The 22956-nt window shown below is 47.5% G+C and overlaps 1 protein-coding gene across 1 annotated transcript in view; it reads left to right on the top strand.

Annotated features, from left to right (window-relative positions):
- Window positions 1–22956, top strand: part of VAC14 (VAC14 component of PIKFYVE complex) — a 177446-nt gene that overhangs the window by 99806 nt on the left and 54684 nt on the right. Inside the window, exon 14 of the mRNA XM_038753808.1 lies at window positions 4749–4881. Within this exon, the coding sequence (XP_038609736.1) occupies window positions 4749–4881 (133 nt within the window). The remainder of the gene's footprint in view (window positions 1–4748; window positions 4882–22956) is intronic.

Below are 22956 nucleotides of genomic sequence, written 5' to 3'. Positions count from 1 at the left end.
AAGGTCACACAGCATACAGATGGCAGAGACAGGATTAGAACCCACGTTCTTCCAACTCCCAGGCCTGTGCAATATCCAATAGGCCACGCTGCCTCTCTTTGCCACCACAGAGCAACCCATAGTTCCCCCCTCCTTCCTCTCCCTCTCCTCCCCCTCCCCATGCCCCCCGCCTTACCTCCTTCCCCTCCCCACAGCACCTGGATATATGTATATATGTTTGTACAGATTTATTACTCTATTTTATTTGTACATATTTATTCTATTTATTTTATTTTGTTAATATGTTTTGTTTTGTTCTCTGTCTCCCCCTTCTAGACTGTGAGCCCGCTGTTGGGTAGGGACTGTCTCTATATGCTGCCGACTTGTACTTCCCAAGCGCTTAGTACAGTGCTCTGCACACAGCAAGCGCTCAATAAATATGAATGAATGAATGAACACACTGTGAGAAGACAATAGAAGTAAAAAGGCATTATAATAAAAAAAATTGTGGCATTTGTTAAGCGCTTACTATTGGCCAAGCACTGTGCTAAGTGCTGGAATAGATGGAAGATAATCAGGTCCCAAATGGGGCACACAATCTAAGAAGGAGGGAGAATGGGTATTGAATCATCATCATCATCATCATCAATTGTATTTATTGAGCGCTTACTATGTGCAGAGCACTGTACTAAGCACTTGGGAAGTACAAATTGGCAACATATAGAGACAGTCCCTACCCAACAGTGGGCTCACAGTCTAAAAGGGGGAGACAGAGAACAAAACCAAACATACTAACAAAATAAAATAAATAGAATAGATATGTACAAGTAAAATAAATAAATAAATAAATAGAGTAATAAATATGTACAAACATATATACATATCCTCATTTTGTAGATGAGGGAACTGAGGCGCAGAGAAGTTAAGGGACTTCCTCAAGGTCACACAGCTGATAAGTGGTAGAGCCGGGATTAGATCATCTTGTATCTACCCCAGCACTTAGTTTAGGGCATGGCATGTAGTAAGTGCTTAACAAATGCAATAATTATTTCATAATAAGTGGTTAAGACATACTGTTCTCCAGGCCTCAAGCCCCCTTCCCTCCCCACTCAGGCCCGTGGTCTTTCCACTAGGCCATGCCACTTCCCAACTGAAATTCAAAACATGATCTTTGTCCTCAAGGAGTTTACCAGATAACCGAGGGGGAAAGGGGCGGGCAGACCCAAAATAATTTGCAGCTGAAGCTATAAAGAGGAGAATCCTGGAAGAAGGCGGTGTGGAAAAGTATTTTAAATAGAAGACCGTAAGATTGGTGAAGCTTCAAAACAACCAGCACCCAATAGAAGGAATTCAAAAAAAGTGCTCAGTACATGATACTGAATAAATGAATGAGTAAGCACAGTGGAATATGGTCTGAACATATACATGTATTTGTAAATTTTATTTGTATTGATGTCTGTCTTCCCTCCTCTAGACTAAGCTCTGATGAACAGAAAATGTGTCTGTTTCTTGTCCCTTCAATCATATTTATTGAGCGCTTACTGTGTGCAGAGCACTGTACTAAGTGCTTGGGAAGTACAAGTTGGCAACATATAGAGACGGTCCCTACCCAACAGTGGGCTCACAGTCGATCAATCAATCAATCGTATTTATTGAGCGCTTACTGTGTGCAGAGCACTGTACTAAGCGCTTGGGAAGTACAAGTTGGCAACATATAGAGACAGTCCCTACCCAACAGTGGGCTCACAGTCTAAAAGGGGGAGACAGAGAACAAAACCAAACATACTAACAAAATAAAATAAATAGAATAGATATGTACAAGTAAAATAAATAGAGTAATAAATATGTACAAACATATATACATATATACAGGTGCTGTGGGGAAGAGAAGGAGGTAAGATGAGAGGGATGGAGAGGGGGACGAGGGGGAGAGGAAGGAAGGGGCTCAGTCTGGGAAGGCCTCCTGGAGGAGGTGAGCTCTCAGTAGGGCCAGAAGTCTAGAAGAGTGGGCTCACAGTCTAGTCTTGTTGTACTCTCCCAAGCTCTTAGTACAGTGTTCTGCACACAGTAAACGCTCAGTAAATATAATTCAATTGAATAAATTGCACTCACCGCACCTGCCACTGAGATAGCAGCAGCATGTGCGACAACCCGATCACCCTGTAACCTCCCCCGCGCTTAGAACAGCGCTTTGCACATAGTGAGCGCTTAATAAATGCCATCATTATTATTATTATTACGTGGCGGGAGGGGCGTCTGGCTGGCCCTGCCAGGGTGGAGGGGAGCCCGACTGGGTGGGGGCCTCAGAGCAGCTGTATCCCGGGAGATTCCTCAGCAGAGAAGATGAGCCCCAGCTGGACCTGAGGGTAACTCAATCTGTAAGAATGTGACACTTGATACAGAAAACAACCCCGTGGGTGAGAGAGCCAGGAATATTTGCCATTCCGCGGTCACGTGGGATCCCTCTGGTCAGGGACCCAATTGGGGAGGGACTCGATTCCAGCGGCAACGAGCGAAACTCCCGTTAAGTAGGACTTCCCTCTCCTGGGGTCCAGCTGAACCTCGCTGGGAAGCGAGCCTTGGCAGAGGTCGGCGATTGATAGGAAATGCTTCTAGATGGAGCCATGAGCCACCCTAATCGTGCCCTCCCTACGGGGGCTATACGGGAGGCTGGGAGAATCCAAGCTCTGCTGAAGACTGAATGTCCAGGAAATCAGTTCTTTATCCTTGTGATGAAATGTGGTCGTCTCAGACGGGGATGACTGACTGAGCGTCTCCTGGGACTAAAGAACCCCTGAAAGGAACACAGTCAGGGATAAATCAGGCATCAGGCAGAAACTCCTCACCCTGGGCTTCAAGGCCGTCCATCACCTCGCCCCCTCCTACCTCACCTCCCTTCTTTCCTTCTCCAGCCCAGCCCGCACCCTCCGCTCCTCTGCCGCTAATCTCCTCACCGTTAGGCCTCGTTCTCGCCTGTCCCGCCATCGACCCCCGGGCCTGGAATGGCCTCCCTCTGCCCATCCGCCGAGCTAGCTCTCTTCCTCCCTTCAAGGCCCTACTGAGAGCTCACCTCCTCCAGGAGGCCTTCCCAGACTGAGCCCCCTCCTTCCTCCCCCTCCCCATCCGCCCGCCTTACCTCCTTCCCTTCCCCTCAGCACCTGTATATATGTATATATGTTTGTACGTATTTATTACTCTATTTTACTTGTACATATTTATTCTACTTATTTTATTTTGTTAATATGTTTTGTTTTGTTGTCTGTCTCACCTTTCTAGACTGTGAGCCCACTGTTGGGTAGGGACCGTCTTTATGTGTTGCCAACTTGTACTTCCCAAGCGCTTAGTACAGTGCTCTGCACACAGTAAGCACTCAATAAATACGATTGAATGAATGAATAAATATGGTAGAACGCAGCATGGCTCAGTAGAAAGAGCATGGGCTTGGGAGTCAAAGGTCATGGGTTTGAATCCCGGCTCCGCCACTTGTCAGCTGTGTGACCTTGGGCAAGCCACTTAACTTCTCTGTGCCTCAGTTACCTCATCTTTAAAATGGAGATTAAGACTGTGAGCCCCATGTGGGACAACCTGATCACCTTGTATCACCCCCAGCACTTAGAACAGTGCTTCGTACATAGTAAATGCTTAACAAATACCATCATTATTATTTGAACAGTCATTAAAGAACCATAATGGTGGGGCAATCACCCTTAGTTGGTAAGGGCATTCTACTTGTGAGCTGGCCTCCCCATTCCTCTGAGAGGTAAATCCCCTCTAGAAAATACAGTTCAAGTTCTGTCACCCGCAGGGGTGCTTTCGTATATCAAGTTCACAACTGGAAAGACAGATCCAATTTTACTTAGTGTTTTTGTGTTTTTTTAATTGTACTTGTTAAGCACTATGTACCAAGCACTGTACTGGGGTAGGTACAAAATAATCAGGTTGGACAAAGTCCCTGTCCCACATGGGGCTCACAGTCTACATAGGAGAGAGTAGGACTGAATCCCTGTTTTATAGATGAGGAGATTGAGGCCTGGAGAAGTTAAGCGACTTGCCCAAGGTCACAGGATAGGCAAAGGGTGGATCCGGGATTAGAACCCAGATCCTCTGACTCCTAGGCCTGGGCTCTTTCCACTAGGCCATGCTGCTTCTCAGTTTTCATGTTCATGGTTTGTCAGTCTTCTACCACGGTCTCCATCCTCCTCCCCTCCTTACAGATCTGCAAATGACTTCATTCAAACCTCCGCAGTTCTCAACATCTAAGAGAAATTGACTCAAAGAAGCCATGTTAGATGAGGTCATGCACTCCTGTCTTCTCCCTGCTGTCCATGCCTAATCTAGCAAATGGAGCAGAAGGACCGCTTGGCCTTGGAGCAAGCTGCATTTGAATGGAAGCTCCCAGTGGGCAGGGAGGTCGTCCTCATCTAGCTTTATTTCTGTTTATTCTGATGACACCTTTCCACATGTTTTGTTTTGTTGCCTGTCTCCCCCTTCTAGACTGTGAGCCCGTTGTTGGGTAGGGACCGTCTCTCTATGTTGGCAACTTGTACTTCCCAAGCGCTTAGTACAGTGCCCTGCACACAGTAAGCGCTCAGTAAATACGATTGAATGAATGAATATAAAAATACATTAGTTTTTGAATAGTACTTTTTATTCCCTTAACTCATACGCAGGCTCAGCAAAGTTCTTGCAAAACCAACCTCTTACGACATGTAGCTATGAGGGCGCCCACTCATTGTGAACACCACGTCTCTGTCTTTTTTCCCCTTCAGGTCCCAAAGGTTTGGAATGCTCTCCTTACGCCCCCACCATGAATTCCTACTTCTACAAGTTCATGATTAACCTGCTCAAGCGGTTCAGCGGTGAGCGAAAACTTCTGGAGATACGGGGAGCCTTCATCATCAGGTCAGCCCCCAAGATTCCTCATCTTCTTTCCCTCTTGCCCCCAGCCCCCTGCTGAGACGGTACACGTCCTTTACTTCCTACAAGGGGTTGCATTCACAGAGCAAAACGTCAAGGTTGATATTTCAAAACGAATGGATTCTTGGGGGTTTTTTTGCATGTCGAGATCTTATTTTCCTTAAAGTTACGTATCCTCTTTTTAAACACTGTCAGATCGTATTTGGTTGAGAAACAAACACACCATATGGGACGTAAAACAAAGCTGTGCTCTGGGGGGTGTTCAGAGGGTTTGATCGCACTGCTTGTCGGGATAGTGGGTGAAAATGCCCCCCGACCTAGTTTCAGTCAGGATGTGATGGGCCCCCAGTTCACCTGAAGCATGTGAGGTTCTGATTTGAAACAGAGGAAGAGTAAGGACTTTGGTCTCCCATCAGCTGTGCAGAGCTGTTGATTAACAGCCGTGACAGCTGGCATTGTCACCCCCTAGGATCTCAAAAATGTAGGCAACAGAAGAAATTCTTCCAGTCGGTGGAGTGAAGCTGACTAGCAAGCTTCTGGGGGACAACCGCACTCCTGAATGCTGTGGGGAAGGATAGGTATTGGCTTCTCTCCCGATTGAGATAGAGCTGTAGGGCCTGGTCGTTTGAGATGACGACCTGTATATATGTATATACCTGTATATATGTATATATGTTTGTACATATTTATTACTCTATTTATTTATTTATTTATTTTACTTGTACATATCTATTCCATTTATTTTATTTTGTTAGTATGTTTGGTTTTGTTCTCTGTCTCCCCCTTCTAGACTGTGAGCCCACTGTTGGGTAGGGACTGTCTCTATATGTTGCCAACTTGTACTTCCCAAGTGCTTAGTGTAGTGCTCTGCACACAGTAAGCGCTCAATAAATATGATTGATTGATTGATTGATTGATAAATACCCACAGTATCTGACACTAGAGTCTGTGCTTTGGCCCGTCCACGCTGACAAGGCCTCCATCCATGGTGGAGTGGCTAGACTGAATGGAAGTGCCTGGGGAACTCATTGAGAGGCCCCATTGTGCTGATGGGCATCGTTCCCAGGGCAAGTCCAGGGTTCCACCAAACCAGTGTCCAGGTCCAGTTCAGGAAGAAAGGGAGATGTAATTTGGACCGTGTTGGAAGGAAATTGAAAATCGTTTGGAGATGATGTGCATTCAGCATTGGGCGTTCTTTCCATTATCATAGTACCTGTGCTTTCGTTGTGTTTATTTTGCCTGAGGACTTTTCAAGGAACTGGCCAAAAAAGAAATAATGTGGAGGGAATCTGTACCCCGTACCCCTCTAGGTAGTGTGTTCTCCTTCCTGAGCAAGCCTCCAGAGTCTTTAGATTAATGCCCATCAATCGATCAACTAATTTGTAGTATGTATTGAGGGCGTACTGCATGCAGAGCCCTGTGCTAAGCACAGGGAAGAATACAGTAGAGTGAGTGGACATGATCTCTGCCCTCAAGGAGCTTACAAATACCTGGCACACATTTGGTGGTTCGTTTGCAGTCATGGTGATGGTGAACAAACGTGCCCAGCAAATCTAAAGAGGAAAGTTGCAGAGTCAAGAGAGAATGTTGTTTATTTCCTCCTCGCTCCTCAGAGGCTTAGGGGCCCTCTGTCACCACGAATAAGGCAGTGGTTGTTTTCTCCTTAACAAGCCCGTCCATGGCTAACCTTCACTTGCCAAATCCAGCAGTGACTGGCCATACACGTCTTCTAGAGGAGAAAACTGAGGCCTCAAGAAGGACTATGGGATGAGATCTCCCAAGCTGCTAATTCCTAGGTCTTTGCATTTTCTCACATCATTCTCAACCTCTGAAACAGGACTAGGAATAAAAGAGACTGGATCTGGAGTCCTGTAATTCCACTGGTGGGCTAGGTCTCTCAGATGCTCTGTATGCCCTCCTCCCTCCTCAGTAAAAGCATTGAACTTGCCTCCTCCAACTCAGAACCCCAGCCTTCCTATTAGCTCAGACCATCAAGTTTTTTCCCCAGCCTGCAATAGTCCAAGACAGGGCACAGTAAATAATAATAATAATATCTGTTAAGCGCTTACTATGTGTCAAACATTGTTCTAAACACTGGGTACATAGGCAATAATTAGGTTGGTTATTGTCCCCATCCCACATTGGGCTCACAGTCTAGGAAGGATGAATCCCCACTTTACAGTTGAGGAAACTGAGGCACGGAGAGGTGAAGTGATTCGCCCCAGATCCCGCAGCAGGCTGACAGCAGAGTCAGGATTAGAACCCAGGGGCTCTGAAGGGCCGGTGCTCCTTCCGCTAGGCCGTGCTGCTTTTAAAAAAAGTATAATTATTATGATGGTTGCATTTGTTAAGCTCTCACTATGTGTCCTGCACTGTTCCAAGCCCTAGGATAGATACAGGATAATCAGGTCAGGCAGAGTCCCCGTCCCAGGTGGGGTTCACAGTCTAAGTGGGGCTATTGACCTCAGTTATGGGACCAGCTGCTTCCCACAAGGCTGCATTAGCTCATCCTGCGTACTTCCAAACACTGCAAAGTCAGTACCTCTTGGTCGACCAGTGCTCCCAATTTGCACAAGTGTCGTGGTTCTCCTTGTGGCTCTTAGCTTGGACTGAGCTACGCTAATATGGTTGCCACCATGCCCCAAAATAAAATTCTCCCATTCCTTTTTCCCTCCCTTTTCCTTGATCCATGAAGACCAAAAGCAACAGGAAGAACTTGTCTGGAATGGCCTCAGGATGCCTGAGTGAGCAGTGGGACTGTTAGCATTTCCCTGCTGGATCTCTTTCTCTGTTATGTTGCCAACTTGTACTTCCCAAGCGCTTAGTACAGTGCTCTGCACACAGTAAGTGCTCAATAAATACGATTGATTGATTGATTCTTCTTCGTTCCTCTCCCTCTCCCCGCCAACACTCCACCTGCCCAGCTCTATGAGTGTCCGTCTGCCTCCCTTTCCATCTCGTCTCTACCTCGGTCTGCCTCATCTATACCTCAGTCTTCCCCACCCTTCCTTAGCCGCTTTCGAACACTGTAAACTCTGTACTGTACTCTCCCAAGTGCTTAGTACAGTGCTCTGCAGTCTATCAATCAATCAGTGGCATCTACTGCTTACCATATGCTGTAACACCTGTGTCTACATGTTTTGTTTTGTTGTCTGTCTCCCCCTTCTAGACTGTGAGCCCGTTGTTGGGTAGGGACCGTCTCTGTTGCCGACTTGTCCTTTCCAAGCACTTAGTACAGTGCTCTGCACACAGTAAGCGCTCAGTAAATACAATTGAATGAATGAATGAATGAATTTTCCCCTTTCTCCCCCGCCCCCCGTTTATCCCTTTCCGTCCATTCCCCTCTCCCTCTTTCTCTCTATCCAGATTTTTTTAAAATGACATCAACAGAGAGAGACTGCGGAGAAGAGTCTTGCAGATCTGATAAGAAATGCAAAAAATGATTTACGAACTCTTTCCTAGAGCAGAAATGTTGATCACCATTAAGCAAATCGTTCCCTTGTAAATGAGGAAGGGAAAAAGGCCAAACAAGCAGGAGATGGTTATTCAGGTGGACAGCTTGGCCAAATCTTTCACTGCCACAGGGGCAATTTTGGTCCCCGAAGGGGGTCCCCCAGGGGGTAGGGCTAGGAACGGGGCATGTGAGGTGCAGGATTGTGGAGAGAAGTTGCCCCAGGGAATGGCTGAAGGCACCTTGGTTTCTAGGAGAACTTTCTTGACAGACATAGGACACCTGAGATCTTCCTAAATATCAAGAAGATTCTGTTTTCCCTCGTTCTGCTCAGTTTTCTCATGAGCAGCTTGGCTCAGATTTCCATACTTGGGAGTCGGGCCCCCACTGGCCATCCAGATCAAAGGATGGGATCTTTACTCCCTGGCCCCAGTCTCTCCGACATTACTCTTCCCAGCAGACCTTATAATCTCATGAGGGTTTAAGTCCATATGTTCATTTGGATGGATGGGAATCTCCACCTTGCTGCCCTGAAACAACACTCTCCAAGGAAGGACTCCAGCACAGTCCAGGTTTGCGGTCCCACTCAGGCCACTGCGTGGCAGGGATATTTCTTGGCATTGAACCACTGGGGGTAAACACTAGCAATTGTTGGCTGTGCCCCAGGGTCGACAGTGGAACAGGGGAGAGGGGAGCCAAGGCGAAGGAGAAGACCACATGGGATGATTCGTTCACCACCACAAGCCTGGGCTCATGCAAATGCAAACACTGGATCTTGTCCAGGAAATTCAGGCCTCACTTGCAGCTCCTCCTATTCTTCTACCCTCCTCTCCTTTCCACCTCTGCCGAGGACGGGCTTGGGAATGGGAAGCCAGGCTTCTCCTGGGTCCCGGAGCCAAGCCATCTTGCCATACCCACCTGCGGGGTCTCTTGGAGCTGGACCCCTGACCTCCGAAAATGTCAGATTCCTGCCCGAGCTTGCTGGGCTAGGGCTGTTATGAACCATTCATTCATTCATTCGTATTTATGGAGCGCTTACTGTGTGCAGAGCACTGTACTAAGCGCTTGGGAAGTACAAGTTGGCAACAAATAGAGAGCACTCCGGTCACCAGGCTCTGATGCCCGCAGGCGGCACCTCTTGCCCCAAATGGCTCTCTGAGCGGTGCCCCCTCCTACACTGAAACAACACTGCCAGGGGGTGGGCGTGTGTGTAAGTTTTCCCCTCCAGCTCCTTCCTACCCGCCATGCAAATGTGGAGGGAACAAACACGGGGCTTGTTTTCACGTGAACCGTTCCACTTGTACTCAGCAGAAAGAGAGGGAGGGAAAAAACCCAGCCTCTTTGATAAACTAAGATATGAACTCAGGCATAATCCAAACAGCTGTGATCTTTACAAGGGATGCTTCTGTGCTGGGAAGCAAGCAAGTCTGGGAAGACACTCTGCTCTGCCTGCCAAGATGGCCCTCTGGCCAGCTGCCCTGTTGCTTTCATGAACTGTGCATTTTTTTTTTCCCTTTCCTTATTCCCTCACCCTCCCGGTTGCTTTGCAAAAAAGAAGTCACCAGAGAATGCCTTGATTTTGATTGGGCTCTCTTCCTCCCCTTCATCATCATCATAAATTACAAATTAAAAAAGGGGTGTAATTGAATCCCATGAATTCTAGGGCTCTGACTCTAGACTGCCCTAGGTGTCTTAGGATTTTCCTGCTAGAGAGAGAAGTGTGTGTAAGGGCTTCAGCCTCCTCATACGGTTCAGGCTGGGGCAGGCCTAGGTTTCAGGGGAGGGCCTTAGGGACTGAATTTGCTGAAGGTTCAGAATGGGAGTGGGGAAAGAGACCTGAGGGCACAGTACCAAAAGAGACAGGGTGATTTCCTGCTTTAGAGATGTTTAGGACAATGGACTGTAAGCTCATTGTGGTCAGGGACCGGGTCTACCAACTCTGTTCATTCATTCAATCGTATTTATTGAGCGCTTACTGTGTTAAGAGCACTGTACTAAGCACTTGGGAAGTACAAGTTGGCAACATATAGAGATGGTCCCCACCCAACAGTGGGCTCACAGTCTAGAGCCCACTGTTAAATTGTACTCTCCCAATCACTTAGTATAGTGCTCTGCACCCAGTAAGCACTCAATAAATACAATTGTCCGATTGATTTAGGTCCAGTCCAGCTCAAAAGCAAAGAGCTCGGCTCACTGACTTCTTAAGGTCCCTTCTGGTCCTTGGACTGCCTGAGTTCCCAGCTTTTTCCCTGCCCCAGTGAAGGCAGTGGATCAACTAGGGCACCCACATCCTCTTGGACCGCTCCCCAAGGGGGCCTCGAGCTTGTTTTCAGCAGGCCTGCCTTATGTAAGAGCCGTTTGTGCGTGGGGCTGATTGGCTGACCGCGGGGTTTCGGGGCAGAGGGAGGCAATCTGTACGGTGCCCGGAGGCCCCTGGAAGCCGGATTTGTTTTTAATTGCTTGGGGAGATGGCCCAGAGAGAAGCTCTCCTTTCATGTTGTAATTGGGAATTTCCAGTTTGTTGGACCGGTACATTCTGCCCGTGAAAGCCTGGGTTTCTTAATCGTGTCCAAATTGCTGCGGTAGCTGGGAGTGAGCCTGGGCTGGCACATACCTTTTGAGTCTTCAGCACCCCATGTTCGCTCTCTCAACCCTCCCGGGGCCTTAAGCCCTCTCCGAGTTGCCTTTGTATTTCCCTCACATTCCCTGGCTCGCCCACCCTCCCTCCCTCCCCATCCCCAGAATATATTCTTCGTGCGCACAACCGTCAACCTGGCTCAGTATCCGTTCTCAAATGTTCCCCCTCTAGTACATCCTGCTACCAGGAACCAAAGGCAAAAATGCTTCTCCTTAGATTAAATAGCATTTCTAAAATACTCTCCTGTCTCCCCTGCCTCCAGCCTTTAAACAAGCCCCGGAGAGGTTTTTGATAGTTTCTGTTCAGTTCCAGTCTTCATCTTAGGCTTGATTGGATTGTATTCATTTTCTTGGATTAAAATAAATTGCCCTAACGGAGATAATCAAACTTAAAACCCTCAGCCAGAGAAGGCCCCGATTCACCATCATCCCGAGCGTGCTCAGGGATTCCTCATTTCCACGCGGTCAGTTTTGATGAAGAGAGAGCGTAAAGAAGCAGAGATGCTGAACAACAGAATCCTGGCCTCTCTCAAAGGAAGATTTCCACATCTTTCCAGCTATTGAAGCTGGCTTGGCTTCCGCATCACCGTTTGGAACCCCTCACGGCCACCCCTTCCCTGATGGGAACACTTTTTCCGAGCCCCGGTGTCGCCACTTGGAAAGCCAGGCAGACTGCGGCGTAGGAAGCAGTTTCGCCCGCGCTGCTGGCCCCCGGCTTCTGATCACTTAAGCAGAGCGAGCTCTGACTACGGACAGAGGGGAGAGAGGGCAGGAATCACAACACACCAGCAGGGAAGATTCATCTAAAAAGAAGGAACGCTCATTGCTGGGAGGTAGAGAGGCCCTCCCAAGCGACAATACTGGGCCCTCAGAGGGGCGGTAAGGGAGTGGTGAACAGCCTGTCCCACCATGGTATTTCAGGCTCCCTGCTCTTTTGCTGGGCAGCTTAACAAGCACCCTGGTCCCCAAGCAGCCTCCCCAAAATGTCCAAAAGTCTGGGAGAGCTTTAACATTTCCTCTTTTTTGGCTAAATGGTTTGACCTGATTTTCAGGAGTTTTAGGGGTCCAGTCCAAAGAGGGGAGGGGAGTGCATGTAGAATGGCCCTTAGAAGTGATGGCCGTGGGGGGGACAGTGAAATGAAGCTAAGTTGTCGTCTCCTCAAGAGCAGTCCTCAGATAGTCTTCTATCAAGCTAGCCGGCCTGTACGCTGGGTCTGCCCTGGGATGGAAGCTGCCTGTAAGAATTTGATGTATTTTCCTCTGGAAAATGGAAACCACATGTGAGCGGCCTTCCTAGAACAGGCTGGGATTAATTAAGGCTGGATGGGTGTGTGGCGGGTCGGGTGGGGGGAAGAAAGGAAATGCTCGCTGGAAAGATCCTTGCAAACCCATATACTTGAAGTACTTAAGAAGCCCGAACAAAGTTCCTTTAAAGGACAGCGTCCCCATTTGTCAAGAGCCTTCCCGTGGATCCCAGTGGCAAGAGATAAATTTGTAATGTGGGCCCAAGGCTGGTGTTCGAGGTTGGACCCCCAAGTGAATCAATGAGGGGGAGTTACTGCAGTAAGGTGAACGAGGAGGTCTGATACTGTCATGCCTGGACCAGGCTCCCCAGACCCTGGACCACAGTGTATTTCCACAGTGCCCAGGCTCCTTCTCCCCAAGGAATTTCTCTCAGTGCAAAACAAGATACAGCATAGGAGTGCCACTGGAGGAAGGAAAGAAAAGAATGGGATGAATTGGGGGTGGGGAGGTTAATCACTCCTAGGCCTCCCTGCCTTGTAACCTCCTAGCCAATCATCGGTCCTCTTTTCCCTGCCAGCCCAGCAGCAGCAAGAGCAGGGCTGTGTATCCACTTAGTCCTGTTGCTTCTGGAATTCTCATTGCAAAGAGGTCACTTCCCAAAAAGGAGCAGCATCCTCTGCTGCTCCACTCTATACCTCTCTCCAGCTCCCAACTCCAACCAAAGCTATTTCTTTGCAACCTCCGCTTGGAGAGAAACCCAAAGTTCCCATCAACCTCCCAGCCAGACATGGGACATCAACGGGACTTTTGGAGGCTTAGTCGTATTTTCGGTGGGTAGGAATCTCTGAAGCCTTGCTCCCTTGGAAAGTCTTGACATTTTCCACCGAAGTGTTGACTGTAGCTTTGTGTGTCATAGCTTGACATATTTTTCAGTAATAATAATGCCCTTGAACTGAAAGAGTTCTTTTACTCCAGCCCCCTGACTTGAGGTACGACTGAACCTAAGGTACTGCAGAGGGCCAGCTAGCCTGCTTTCTCAGTAATCATCAGGGAAGGAGTTTCCGTAACCTCCCTTGGTAATCTGTTCTGGTGCTTGCTGACTCAGAAAGTTCTTCCTTCTGTTTAATCTAAATCCCTCCTGCTTCGCGTCCTTAGGTTGCCCCCTGTGGAAATGGAGAACTGGGGAAAAGATTGTTCTCCCGGTGTGAGTTGGGAATCAGCTAGTAATATCCCACAGAACATTTTCTCTGCCAGCCTCCAGAAAAATACATGTAAAGATTTATATTTGGTGAAGCTTTGTGCAAATGCTTCAGATGTGGTTTCCTGAACTGTGAAAGAAGAATCCAGCCCCGAAACACTTGTTATGATGTAGGCTCAGAGGAGCCTGATATAGGAAAAGAAAAATCTCTAAATTTGGATTTACGGGGCAGATCACAACCACTTGGGAAGCAGCTGGTTTGGTCTGTGGGGAAGTGTTCTGGGCATGCCAGAGATCTATTTATAACTGAAGCGGTGATCGGTCCAGTGGATGTAAAGACAAAAATTCACAGCTTGGACTTCCATGATGGTGTTAGAGCATTTTTAAATAGCACCAAAGAACTCACTATCCTCTCCTAAAGAACTTGAACACCTTCGTTGAAAATACAAGTCGATCATTGAAGGCAAGAGAATATCCATTGTCTTTAAACTCTCCAGAACAATGAAAGGTACCCGGGCCTATGGCTCTGAGCAAAGGCCCCAGAATGGATGAGTGAACGTTGGCATAGTTGTAGAGCATTTGGGGAGTCCTGCTGTCCACTCATATCCTCCCTGGTTCTTCTGGACCTGTGGAGATTGTCGGTATGTTCTCCTTCCGCTCGTAGAGTGAGGTTTCACCACCCTGTGATGAGAAGCAGTGTGGCCTACTAGATAGAGCATAGGCTGGGACGTCAGAAGGACCCGGATTCTAATCCTGGCTCTGCCACTTGTCTCCTGTGTGACCTTGGGCAAGTCATTTCACTTCTCTAGTCCTCAGTTCTTTCATCTGTAAAATGGGGATTAAGACTGTGGGCCCTGTGTGGGACAGGAACTGGGTCCAACCTGATTATTTTGTATCTGCCCCGGCACTTAGTACAGTATAGTAAGCACTGAACAAATGCCACAATTATTATAATTATTACAACTGGCCAATGTCAGGGAGGAGATCCTTACCTGGATGAATAAGTGCCTCCCCCTCCAGAGGGTCTAATCCCAGTTCCGGCCCAGCCCTCAGACTTTTTTCCATCTGAGAGAAGTCAGAACTTGTAGCTTTGTGCATCATAGCTTGACATATTTTTCAGTAATAATAAAACCCTTGAACTGAAAGAAGTCTTTCACACCAGCCCCCTGCCTTGAGGTAAGACTGAACCTAAGGAACTGCGGAGGGCCAGCTTCCTTCTGGATCGGGTGAGATCAGCGAAGCAGTCAATAGTGTTTACTGTGTGCAGAACACTGTACTAAACGCTTGTCAGTGTACGATGTAACAGAGTTAGTAGACACGCTCCCTGCCCACAAGGAGAGATTTCCTAAACCACTCGGATTCCTAAGGCGAGGCTCCTCAGACTAGGCTTGTAGCCCTCGATCTAGACCGGAGGGGCTAACATAGTTACTCTCCCAATTGGAGCGGCTTCCTTCCTTCCTCGGAGAGAGAAGAGAGGCTTTTATTGTTGGCTTCTAGTTGAACTCCCAAAGATGCTTTGCACATAGTAAGCACTTAACAAATGCCATTATTATTATTATTATTATTATTATTATTATTATTATTATTATTAAGTCACTTCTATGCACCTCAGTTACCTCATCTGTAAAATGGAGATTAAGACTGTGAGCTCCACATGGGACATCCTGATCACCTGTATCCTCCTCAGCGCTTAGAACAGTGCTTTGCACATAGTAAGCGCTTAACAAATGTCATCATTATTATTATTATTCCTCTTCTCTTCCCAGGGCTGTCAACCAGAGAGGAGGGTTTAGAAACCTGGTACTGGGATAGGGAGGAAAGGGACGATATGTTCTTGGAAGTGCCAATAGGAAAGCCAGCCTAAAAGAGAGGTCCAGCCTTACAGTCAAGCAAGAAGAAATGAGCTTAATGGTAGTGAAAGAATACGGTCAGACGAGGAAGAGTTCTTGCCTCTAAAGAATGATTAAATACCGGAATAGGCTTCTGAAGGAAGATTTGTAATCTCCAATCCCAAAATATTTCCAGAGGGTGGATAACCATCTGTATCGGATGGTTTTGGCATTCACCTACCTAAAGACAGGGGCTCAACCGGGAGTTTTTTGAGGTCCCTTTTTCACTTTGGGACTATGACTCTCGTGGAAGCTTTCCCCTTGAAGATGACAAAAGTTGGCAAATATGGGGTACAACATGGGGAGCAAAGACCAGCCAGCAAGCCTCGCCAGCACAGATGGGTGGAGTTGGCAGTGTTTTGGCAATTGTAGGCATAAAAAGGTTTTACTCTGAGTAGGGTGAAGCTAACCGTATGTGCCGTAAATGGCAACAGAAAAGTGTTAGCTATTGATGGAAGAATACTAACCCAAAGAAATAAAGTTACTCCTGCCCACTGCCATCAAGACAACTTAGCCGCCATCCTTCAAACCATACCTAAAACGTGACCATTTTCAGCGGCTCCTGAGTATGAGGAAAATGGTGACTTCAGTCATGCTTTTTTTCAACCGTCCACACCTTCCTCCAGTTCACTCTACCTCTCCTTTCTCCCAAGTCCCATCTGTTTACCCACTCCTCACACTCACTCCTCCAACGCCAACTTACTCACTGTACCTAGACCTCGCCGATTTCACTGCCAATTCCTCGCCCACATCCTCCCTTCTGGCTTAGAACTCCCTACCCCTTCGTCTCTGACAGACCACCACTCTTCCCACCATCAAAGCCCTCCTAAAATCATATCTCCTCCAATATGATATCTCCTCCTTCCCCAACTATACCTTCATTTTCCCTCTCTTTAAGCACTTGGTATTAACCCCCTCCCCCAGCCCCACAGCATTCATATGCATATCCCCAATTTATTTCAATATCTACCTCCCCTCCCGGATGGAGCTCTCTGTGGGCAGGGAACACATCTACCAATTCTGGCGCATTGTACTCTCCCAAGCGCTTAGTACAGTGCTCTGAAAACAGTAAGTGCTCAGTAAATGCCACTGATTGAGTGATTTCTACCAGACAGAATCTCATTGGAATTAAATTCTTTTTACTCTGTGAAGTAGTAACAGTAGTAGCAGCAGCATTTATTGAACACCCATTTGGTGCACTGTACTGTATTTCATTCATTCATTCATTCAATCGTATTTATTGAGCGCTTACTGTGTGCAGAGCAGTGTACTAAGCACTTGGGAAGTACAAGTTGGCAACATATAGAGAAGGTCCCTACCCAACAGCGGGCTCACAGTCTAAAACGGGGAGACAGAGAACAAAACAAAACATATTAATAAAATGAATAAATATGTACAAGTAAAATAAATAAATAAATCGAGTAATAAATCTGTATAGACATATATACATATATACAGGTGCTGTGGGGAGGGGAAGGAGGTAAGGCGGGGGATGGGGAGGGGGAGGAGGGGGAGAGTACTGTACTAGACACTTGGGAAGTACAGAATAATTATGTTGCCAACTTGTACTTCCCAAGCGCTTAGTACAGTGCTCTGCACACAGTAAGCGCTCAATAAATTACGATTGAATAAATGAATGAACAAAGCAACATTTTCCTTGACCACAGGAAGCTTACACTCTAGAGGGAGAGATAAAAATAAAAATATACTTACAGATAGAGATGTCAAAAATAAAGTGGATATATACATATATAGCACATACATGTGACTACACAAAAACACTATACCCACACGGGGGCTGAGAGAGTTGAAAATAAGTTTCTAAGTGTGAGAGTTGGCTGAAGGGACGTTAGGGCTCAGGCTGCTGAAATATTAATTGGGTAAAGCTTGTTGAAGGTGGGATTGGGGGAGGGATTTGAATGTGAAGAGAGCTGTTGTTTGTCCGAGGGGAGGGAAGGAGTTCCCATCTGGGGTAAATGCGTGGATAAGGGGACAGAATCGGGAGAGTTGAAAGCGAGGTACAGCTTAGAATGTTGGAATTCGACTTGGTGTGTTTCTTGATCCAATTCTCCCTTTTGATTCTTCCGTTGGGAAGTATCCCACTGTTCCTGCCTCCGACATTGTTTTTCCTTTTGACTTATCATGAAGGCCGTTGTTCAGTAACATTGACATCTATTGCCCCTTTCCCTATTCAGACCTAATTCTGATGGATTTCAGTTGGGAGCTTGCTCGAGGCCTCTTAAAACAACAAAAGAGATCCCCTTTTGTTCAGTGTTTCCTGTGCTGGGTATCAGACTCCCCCAGACAGTGTTTGCCTCCCTTCAGGATCTGCTTTCCCAACATCAAACTTTTGTGGAACTTTCTCTTTCCCTCCATGCGGGAGTCAGGCTCGTCTGATGGTCATTCACTTCGGGCTTTTTCCCATCTCAAACTATCTTTTATTTGGCTGGTTTCCTGGGCTCAAGTCCATTTGCCCTTCCATACAACTTTCCAGCAAGAAATATTTCTAGTAAGCTACCCTCTTCCCAGAGATTGTTGGCAGGGGGAGGGGAAGAGGGAGGGAATGTCAGATACAGCCTTGTTGTGCCTTCACTCTTGTATCTTATCCAACTCCTCCAAGAAGCTTTCCCCAATTAATTGCTTTCCCCAATTAATTTTTCTTCTTTCAGGGTCGCATCCTCCCTACTATCAGCTCGGCACTTTTGCACTTTCTACTTATCTTTGCTCTTTTGTACATACTGTACTATTTGAGTACTTCTTCCTCCTACTTGTAAATTATTTTTGATCTGTTCCCACCCCAATAGACTCTAAACTCTTTCTGGGAAGAGGTTGTGTCTGCTTCTTTTATTGTGCCCTCCCCGGCACTTAAAACAATGTTCTGCACATAGACACACAGTAAATCGTGCCACTTAACTGATCACTGAACCTCTGGATTTCCACTGGACCGTTCTTATCTGCTCCAGCCAGTCCATTTTCTCTGACTGCCAGAGTGGCAGAGGCAGCTTTTTAAGAAACCCCTTTCATTTCTTCCTGGGAGAATGTGTCAAGATGGGCTGCCCTCCATCCGGCCTGCATTTCTGGAGCTCTTTCCCCCTCTCTCCCCACCCATCACCTTTTCCTTTAGTAAACCAATTCCCTTCCTTAAACCTCCCGGACTTTTTCTAGCCCTTCCTCTATAAGTGCCTGTCTGTCTCATTCTGTAGCCCCTCAGAGCCTATTATCTCCTTTTTGTTGGGCTTTTTTAATTGTTGGCCCCTTGTGGATCAGAGGCCACATCTCATTCTCCCCCGTGGATCCTTTCCCAACACGTACTACAGAGCTTCACACACAGTAAGTGCTGAATAGATACTATTCAGCCTGCCTCCTGGGCCCGGTTAACCTTGCGAGTCATCCCCTTCTAGACTGTAAGCCCGTTGTTGGGTCGGGACCATCTCTATGTGTTGCCAACTTGTACTTCCCAAGCGCTTAGTACAGTGCTCTGCACACAGCGCTCAATGAATACGATTGAATGAAGGAATGAAATTCCTACTACCACTTGCCCTTCTAGTCCCAGGTTCAGGAGATTAGGACACTGGGAAAGCACCAGGGGTGCTCAGTAAGCAGCTATAGGGAAGGGGAGACCCCAGGAGGACAATTATCAGAGCTAAGAAAAGATTAAGTGAAGGGAAGAGCTTTAAAATTAAAAAAAGCAGTGTGAGAGGGGGAAAAAAGAAAGAAAAGGGCCTCCTTGCCTCTGTCACCACCTTCGAACGGCAATTCGATATCCCTCCCTCCCCCATCTCCAGTCTCCAGGACTGATGTTATCCATAACCTTCACTCCACCCTAAATTATAGCTAGTTCAGACCCATAAATTTGCAATTCTGGCATTTTTTTTTTATGGAAAAGAAACACTGGGGCCGGTTTGGGGCCTGTGGATACCGTTGGACCAGAGACATTGGGCAAGAGATATCGTCTACTTTTCTAGAAGGATAAAACTGAAGCCTTGAGACTCACCTAGAGCACGTCATTCCCTCTGAACATCCTGGAGGCTAGGAGCTGGCCAGAGCAGTTTGAGCTAACAGATTCATTCATTCATTCAGTTGTATTTATTGAGCACTTACTGTGTGCAGAGCACTGTGCTAAGCGCTTGGGAAGTACAAGTTGGCAACAGATAGAGACGGTCCCTACCCAACTGCGGGCTCACAGTCTAGTTCATTTTTGGTTCATTTGAGAGCTGTAGGCTGCAGGGGTCTTCTCATCCCCCTTCCTCAGCAGGTAGCTGAGAAAACCCCAAGGTACTTGAGAATTTGGATTTGAATCCTAGATCAGTGTGTGAACCTTTTTGATTTTTTTAGAAGGTATCTGTTACACATTTACTATGTGCCAGGTACTACTCTTAGCTCTGGGGTAGATAGAAGGTAATCAAGTTGGACATGTCCCACATGGGGCTCACAGTCTTAATCCCCATTTTACAGTTGAGGTAACTGAGGCACCAAGAAGTTGAGTGACTTGCCCAAGGTCCCAGTGCTGACAAGTGGCGGAGCCAGGATTAGAACCCAGGTCTGCCTGACTCCCAAGCCTGGGTTCTAGCCAGTAGGCTATGCTGCTTCTCTACAATGTGCTTCTCTACAAATTTACCTCTACAGTTTGAGTATTCAAAAGGTAAGGGAAGTAGGGACAGCTGAATCTGAAGGACTTCCAAGCACACCCTTACATGAGAGATTGGCTCAGGTTGGACCGAGGGCCTGGTATGTCAAGCACAGCTAAGCGCTGGGGTTAGATCTAAACATATTAAATCCATCACATTCTTAGATGTGGAAAAAGCAGTGATCTTCCTCTCCGAGAGCCATTTATTCTCCTTTTATCCTTTATCACCACTCTCTGCTTCTGCCTTTCAATCAATCCAGCAATCAATCATATTTACTGAGCATTTACTCCTTGCAGAGCATTGTATTCTGAGTGTGGGGGAGTACAATATAACAGAGTTAGTACACACATTCCCTGTCCACAACGAGCTTACAGTCTAGAGGAGAGAACCGTAACCTGTATTTGATGGTTCGCAAGATACGAGCATCCTTGTTTCAGTCACCCGTTCTCTCCATTTTGCCCCATTTCGCCTCTCCTCTCCCCTTTCTCTCACTCCTCGTCCCCACCCAGCCTCAGCTTCCCCATTTCAGTTGCGGCTAAGCCTGCATTTGCCTTGAAAATCAGTCCGACACAGTGTTTGGCACAGAAAATCTATAGATTCGGCGTAGTAGTGACCGTTAAAAATGTTTATGGGGCAAAATGTGTGAGGAGGCATCAAAAAACAGGTCAAATTAGCTCCTCCATCCTGTCAACAAACTAACGTGATTGACCTTTCCCGGCTTTCTTTAGAAACTCTCCTGCTCCCTGCTCTTACTTGTTTGAGCCCTCCGGCGTCACAGCTTTACACTTTGCTCCTAACATTTCTCCTTCATGGCCATCTCTCTTCCCCTTGTCTTTACCCCCCGCCCACCCTACCCGCCTTTTAAATGACAAGAAACGGTGTGGACAGAAATAAAGATCCTAGCATTTCCTTGGAAAATGAGGCCACAGCTGTCAGACCGAGCGAGAGCATGCATCTCTGAAGATGGAGCCGCCCGGGGGGACTGCACTCTGCTCCTTCCCCTCCCCACTTCAAATAGCGACGAGAACCTCCCTCCTTAGAACTGGGAGCGAGATGCCAGTGTGGAGAGAAATGGAAGGTGGCAGAGGGCGATTACCCCATCCTTAAGAAGGGTGGGAGAATCACGAGCCCGAGGCTTTTCCGTCACTCTCAAAGGGCAGTCCGGGATGAGACGGGAAGAGCAACCCAGATGTTGGATTTGATCCCCGGAAAGAGAACTGACGGAGCGATGAGCAGCTCCCCCGGGAGACATCCTGCTGGGTAGTCGTCGGACCCTCCCCTCCCCATAACCTGGGAGCCAACTCAGGTGCTGTAGAGATGCCCTCCTGGTTGGGTCTCTGTTCCCGGACTGAGAAGTCCACCCGCAGCCGGGAGCGGGCCCAACCCCGGAGCCGGAGCCGTGGGGGCCACCCTGCCGGCCTCTAAGTGCTTTTCATGTAGAAGGAAAGTGGTCCCCTGGGCTCATCGAGGGTGGGATGGAGGAAATCAGAGGTTGGCTAACTAGCTGGAGTGGCCCAGCTCCCTCCCTGGCCGCCGCAACAGCTGCAGGCTCCCTCCTCTCTTTCCCCGACCATTAGTCTTGTAAAACACCAAAGAGCTTAACAAACCAGCGCTGGAGCCTAGAGACAGGAAGTTAACTTGGCAATGAATTCTTAACTCACTGTTACACAAATCTTAGGTTGTTTCATGGCTTTATAATCTCCTTCTGCTTGGGCACTGAGTTATGGCAGTTCATCTGGTCTGAGTTAGAGGCCTTCCCTGCACGCTGGCATACGCACACCCCAATATTTTTGCCTGGGGGGGCGAAATGGGAGATGGGGGAGTTGCCTTGGGTGGGCATTGCAGGTTCACACGATTGGCTTCGCTTCTTAATTAATTTATCTTAGTACGAGAATTCCCCCCGGCCTCCCAGCGTGCCTTGTCCCCTCCCCTTCCTTCAGGGTGAACCGTCCCTGAGCCATCACCAACAAAGATCCCATCATCCCCCCAACGTCTCTTTTGAAGGATATTCCAAGCGGCAACCCTCGGTAATCCATTCCAGTCTCCCAGCCGGAATGTTTGGTCAAACCTAAAGCCCCTCCCTGCTGCAGTTTGGACCCCTGGGGTCTATTGCAACCAGGCATCTTGCCCTTTTGTGAAATTCCTCCTTAACATTAAGAGGCTTCTCGGTCTCTATGCTGGCCTGTGTACACATCGTGAGGTTGGGTCTCTTTTGGGGAATGACTGGTCACTCGTGACATGCACCGCCCCGGGGAGCTTCTAGAGAGAAGAGTGTGGATGTTTAATCGTTTATGTTCCTTTCTCCCCCAAAACATGCTCACCCCTTCTCGCCCTCCCTTCCCACACTGCCTATGGTACTTAAACTAGTGAAGACAAACATGCTGTAACTCACTGCTGTCTGCCTGGGTCGAGTTGCAGACACAGGACAATCATATTTCAATCAGTCGTATTTATTGAGTGCTTACTGTGTGCAGAGCACTGTACTAAGTGCTTGGGAAAGTACAATATAACACAGTTGGCAAACATATTCCCTGCCCACAGTCTAGAGGGGGAGACAAACATTAATACAGATAAGAAATTAAATGATTTATTGAGCACTTACCACATGCAGAGCACTGTACTAAGTGCTTGGGAGAGAATACAGTATAACAGAATTGGTAGACCTGCTCCCTGCCCACAGTGAGCTTACGCCCTAGGGGGCTTCGGCTATCAGCTGAAAAGAGCAGTCCATCCCACCCAATGTTCTGTCCTTAGCAGTGGCAACAGGGTGCTCAGAGAAGCTGTATTTCAGTGACCCTGCAGGACTTCCCTCTTAGTGTATAGGGATGGATCAGTTAAAATTTAACATTTCCCTCCACCGTCCTAATTTTTCCTCTTGTAACCTGTTTCGGACATCTCCCCGAATTTGTCCAAACCCTTCGTGAGCCTACAGGCGTCTTCTGGCAGCTGTTGGTAATGAAATAAAAGCATTAGAATATTAAAAGCAAATTAAGAATAGATTATTAAATCATA

This window comes from Tachyglossus aculeatus, chromosome 11 (assembly GCF_015852505.1).
Source record: "Tachyglossus aculeatus isolate mTacAcu1 chromosome 11, mTacAcu1.pri, whole genome shotgun sequence".
Taxonomy (NCBI): domain Eukaryota; kingdom Metazoa; phylum Chordata; class Mammalia; order Monotremata; family Tachyglossidae; genus Tachyglossus; species Tachyglossus aculeatus.
This window is presented reverse-complemented; position numbering and strand designations above follow the sequence as displayed.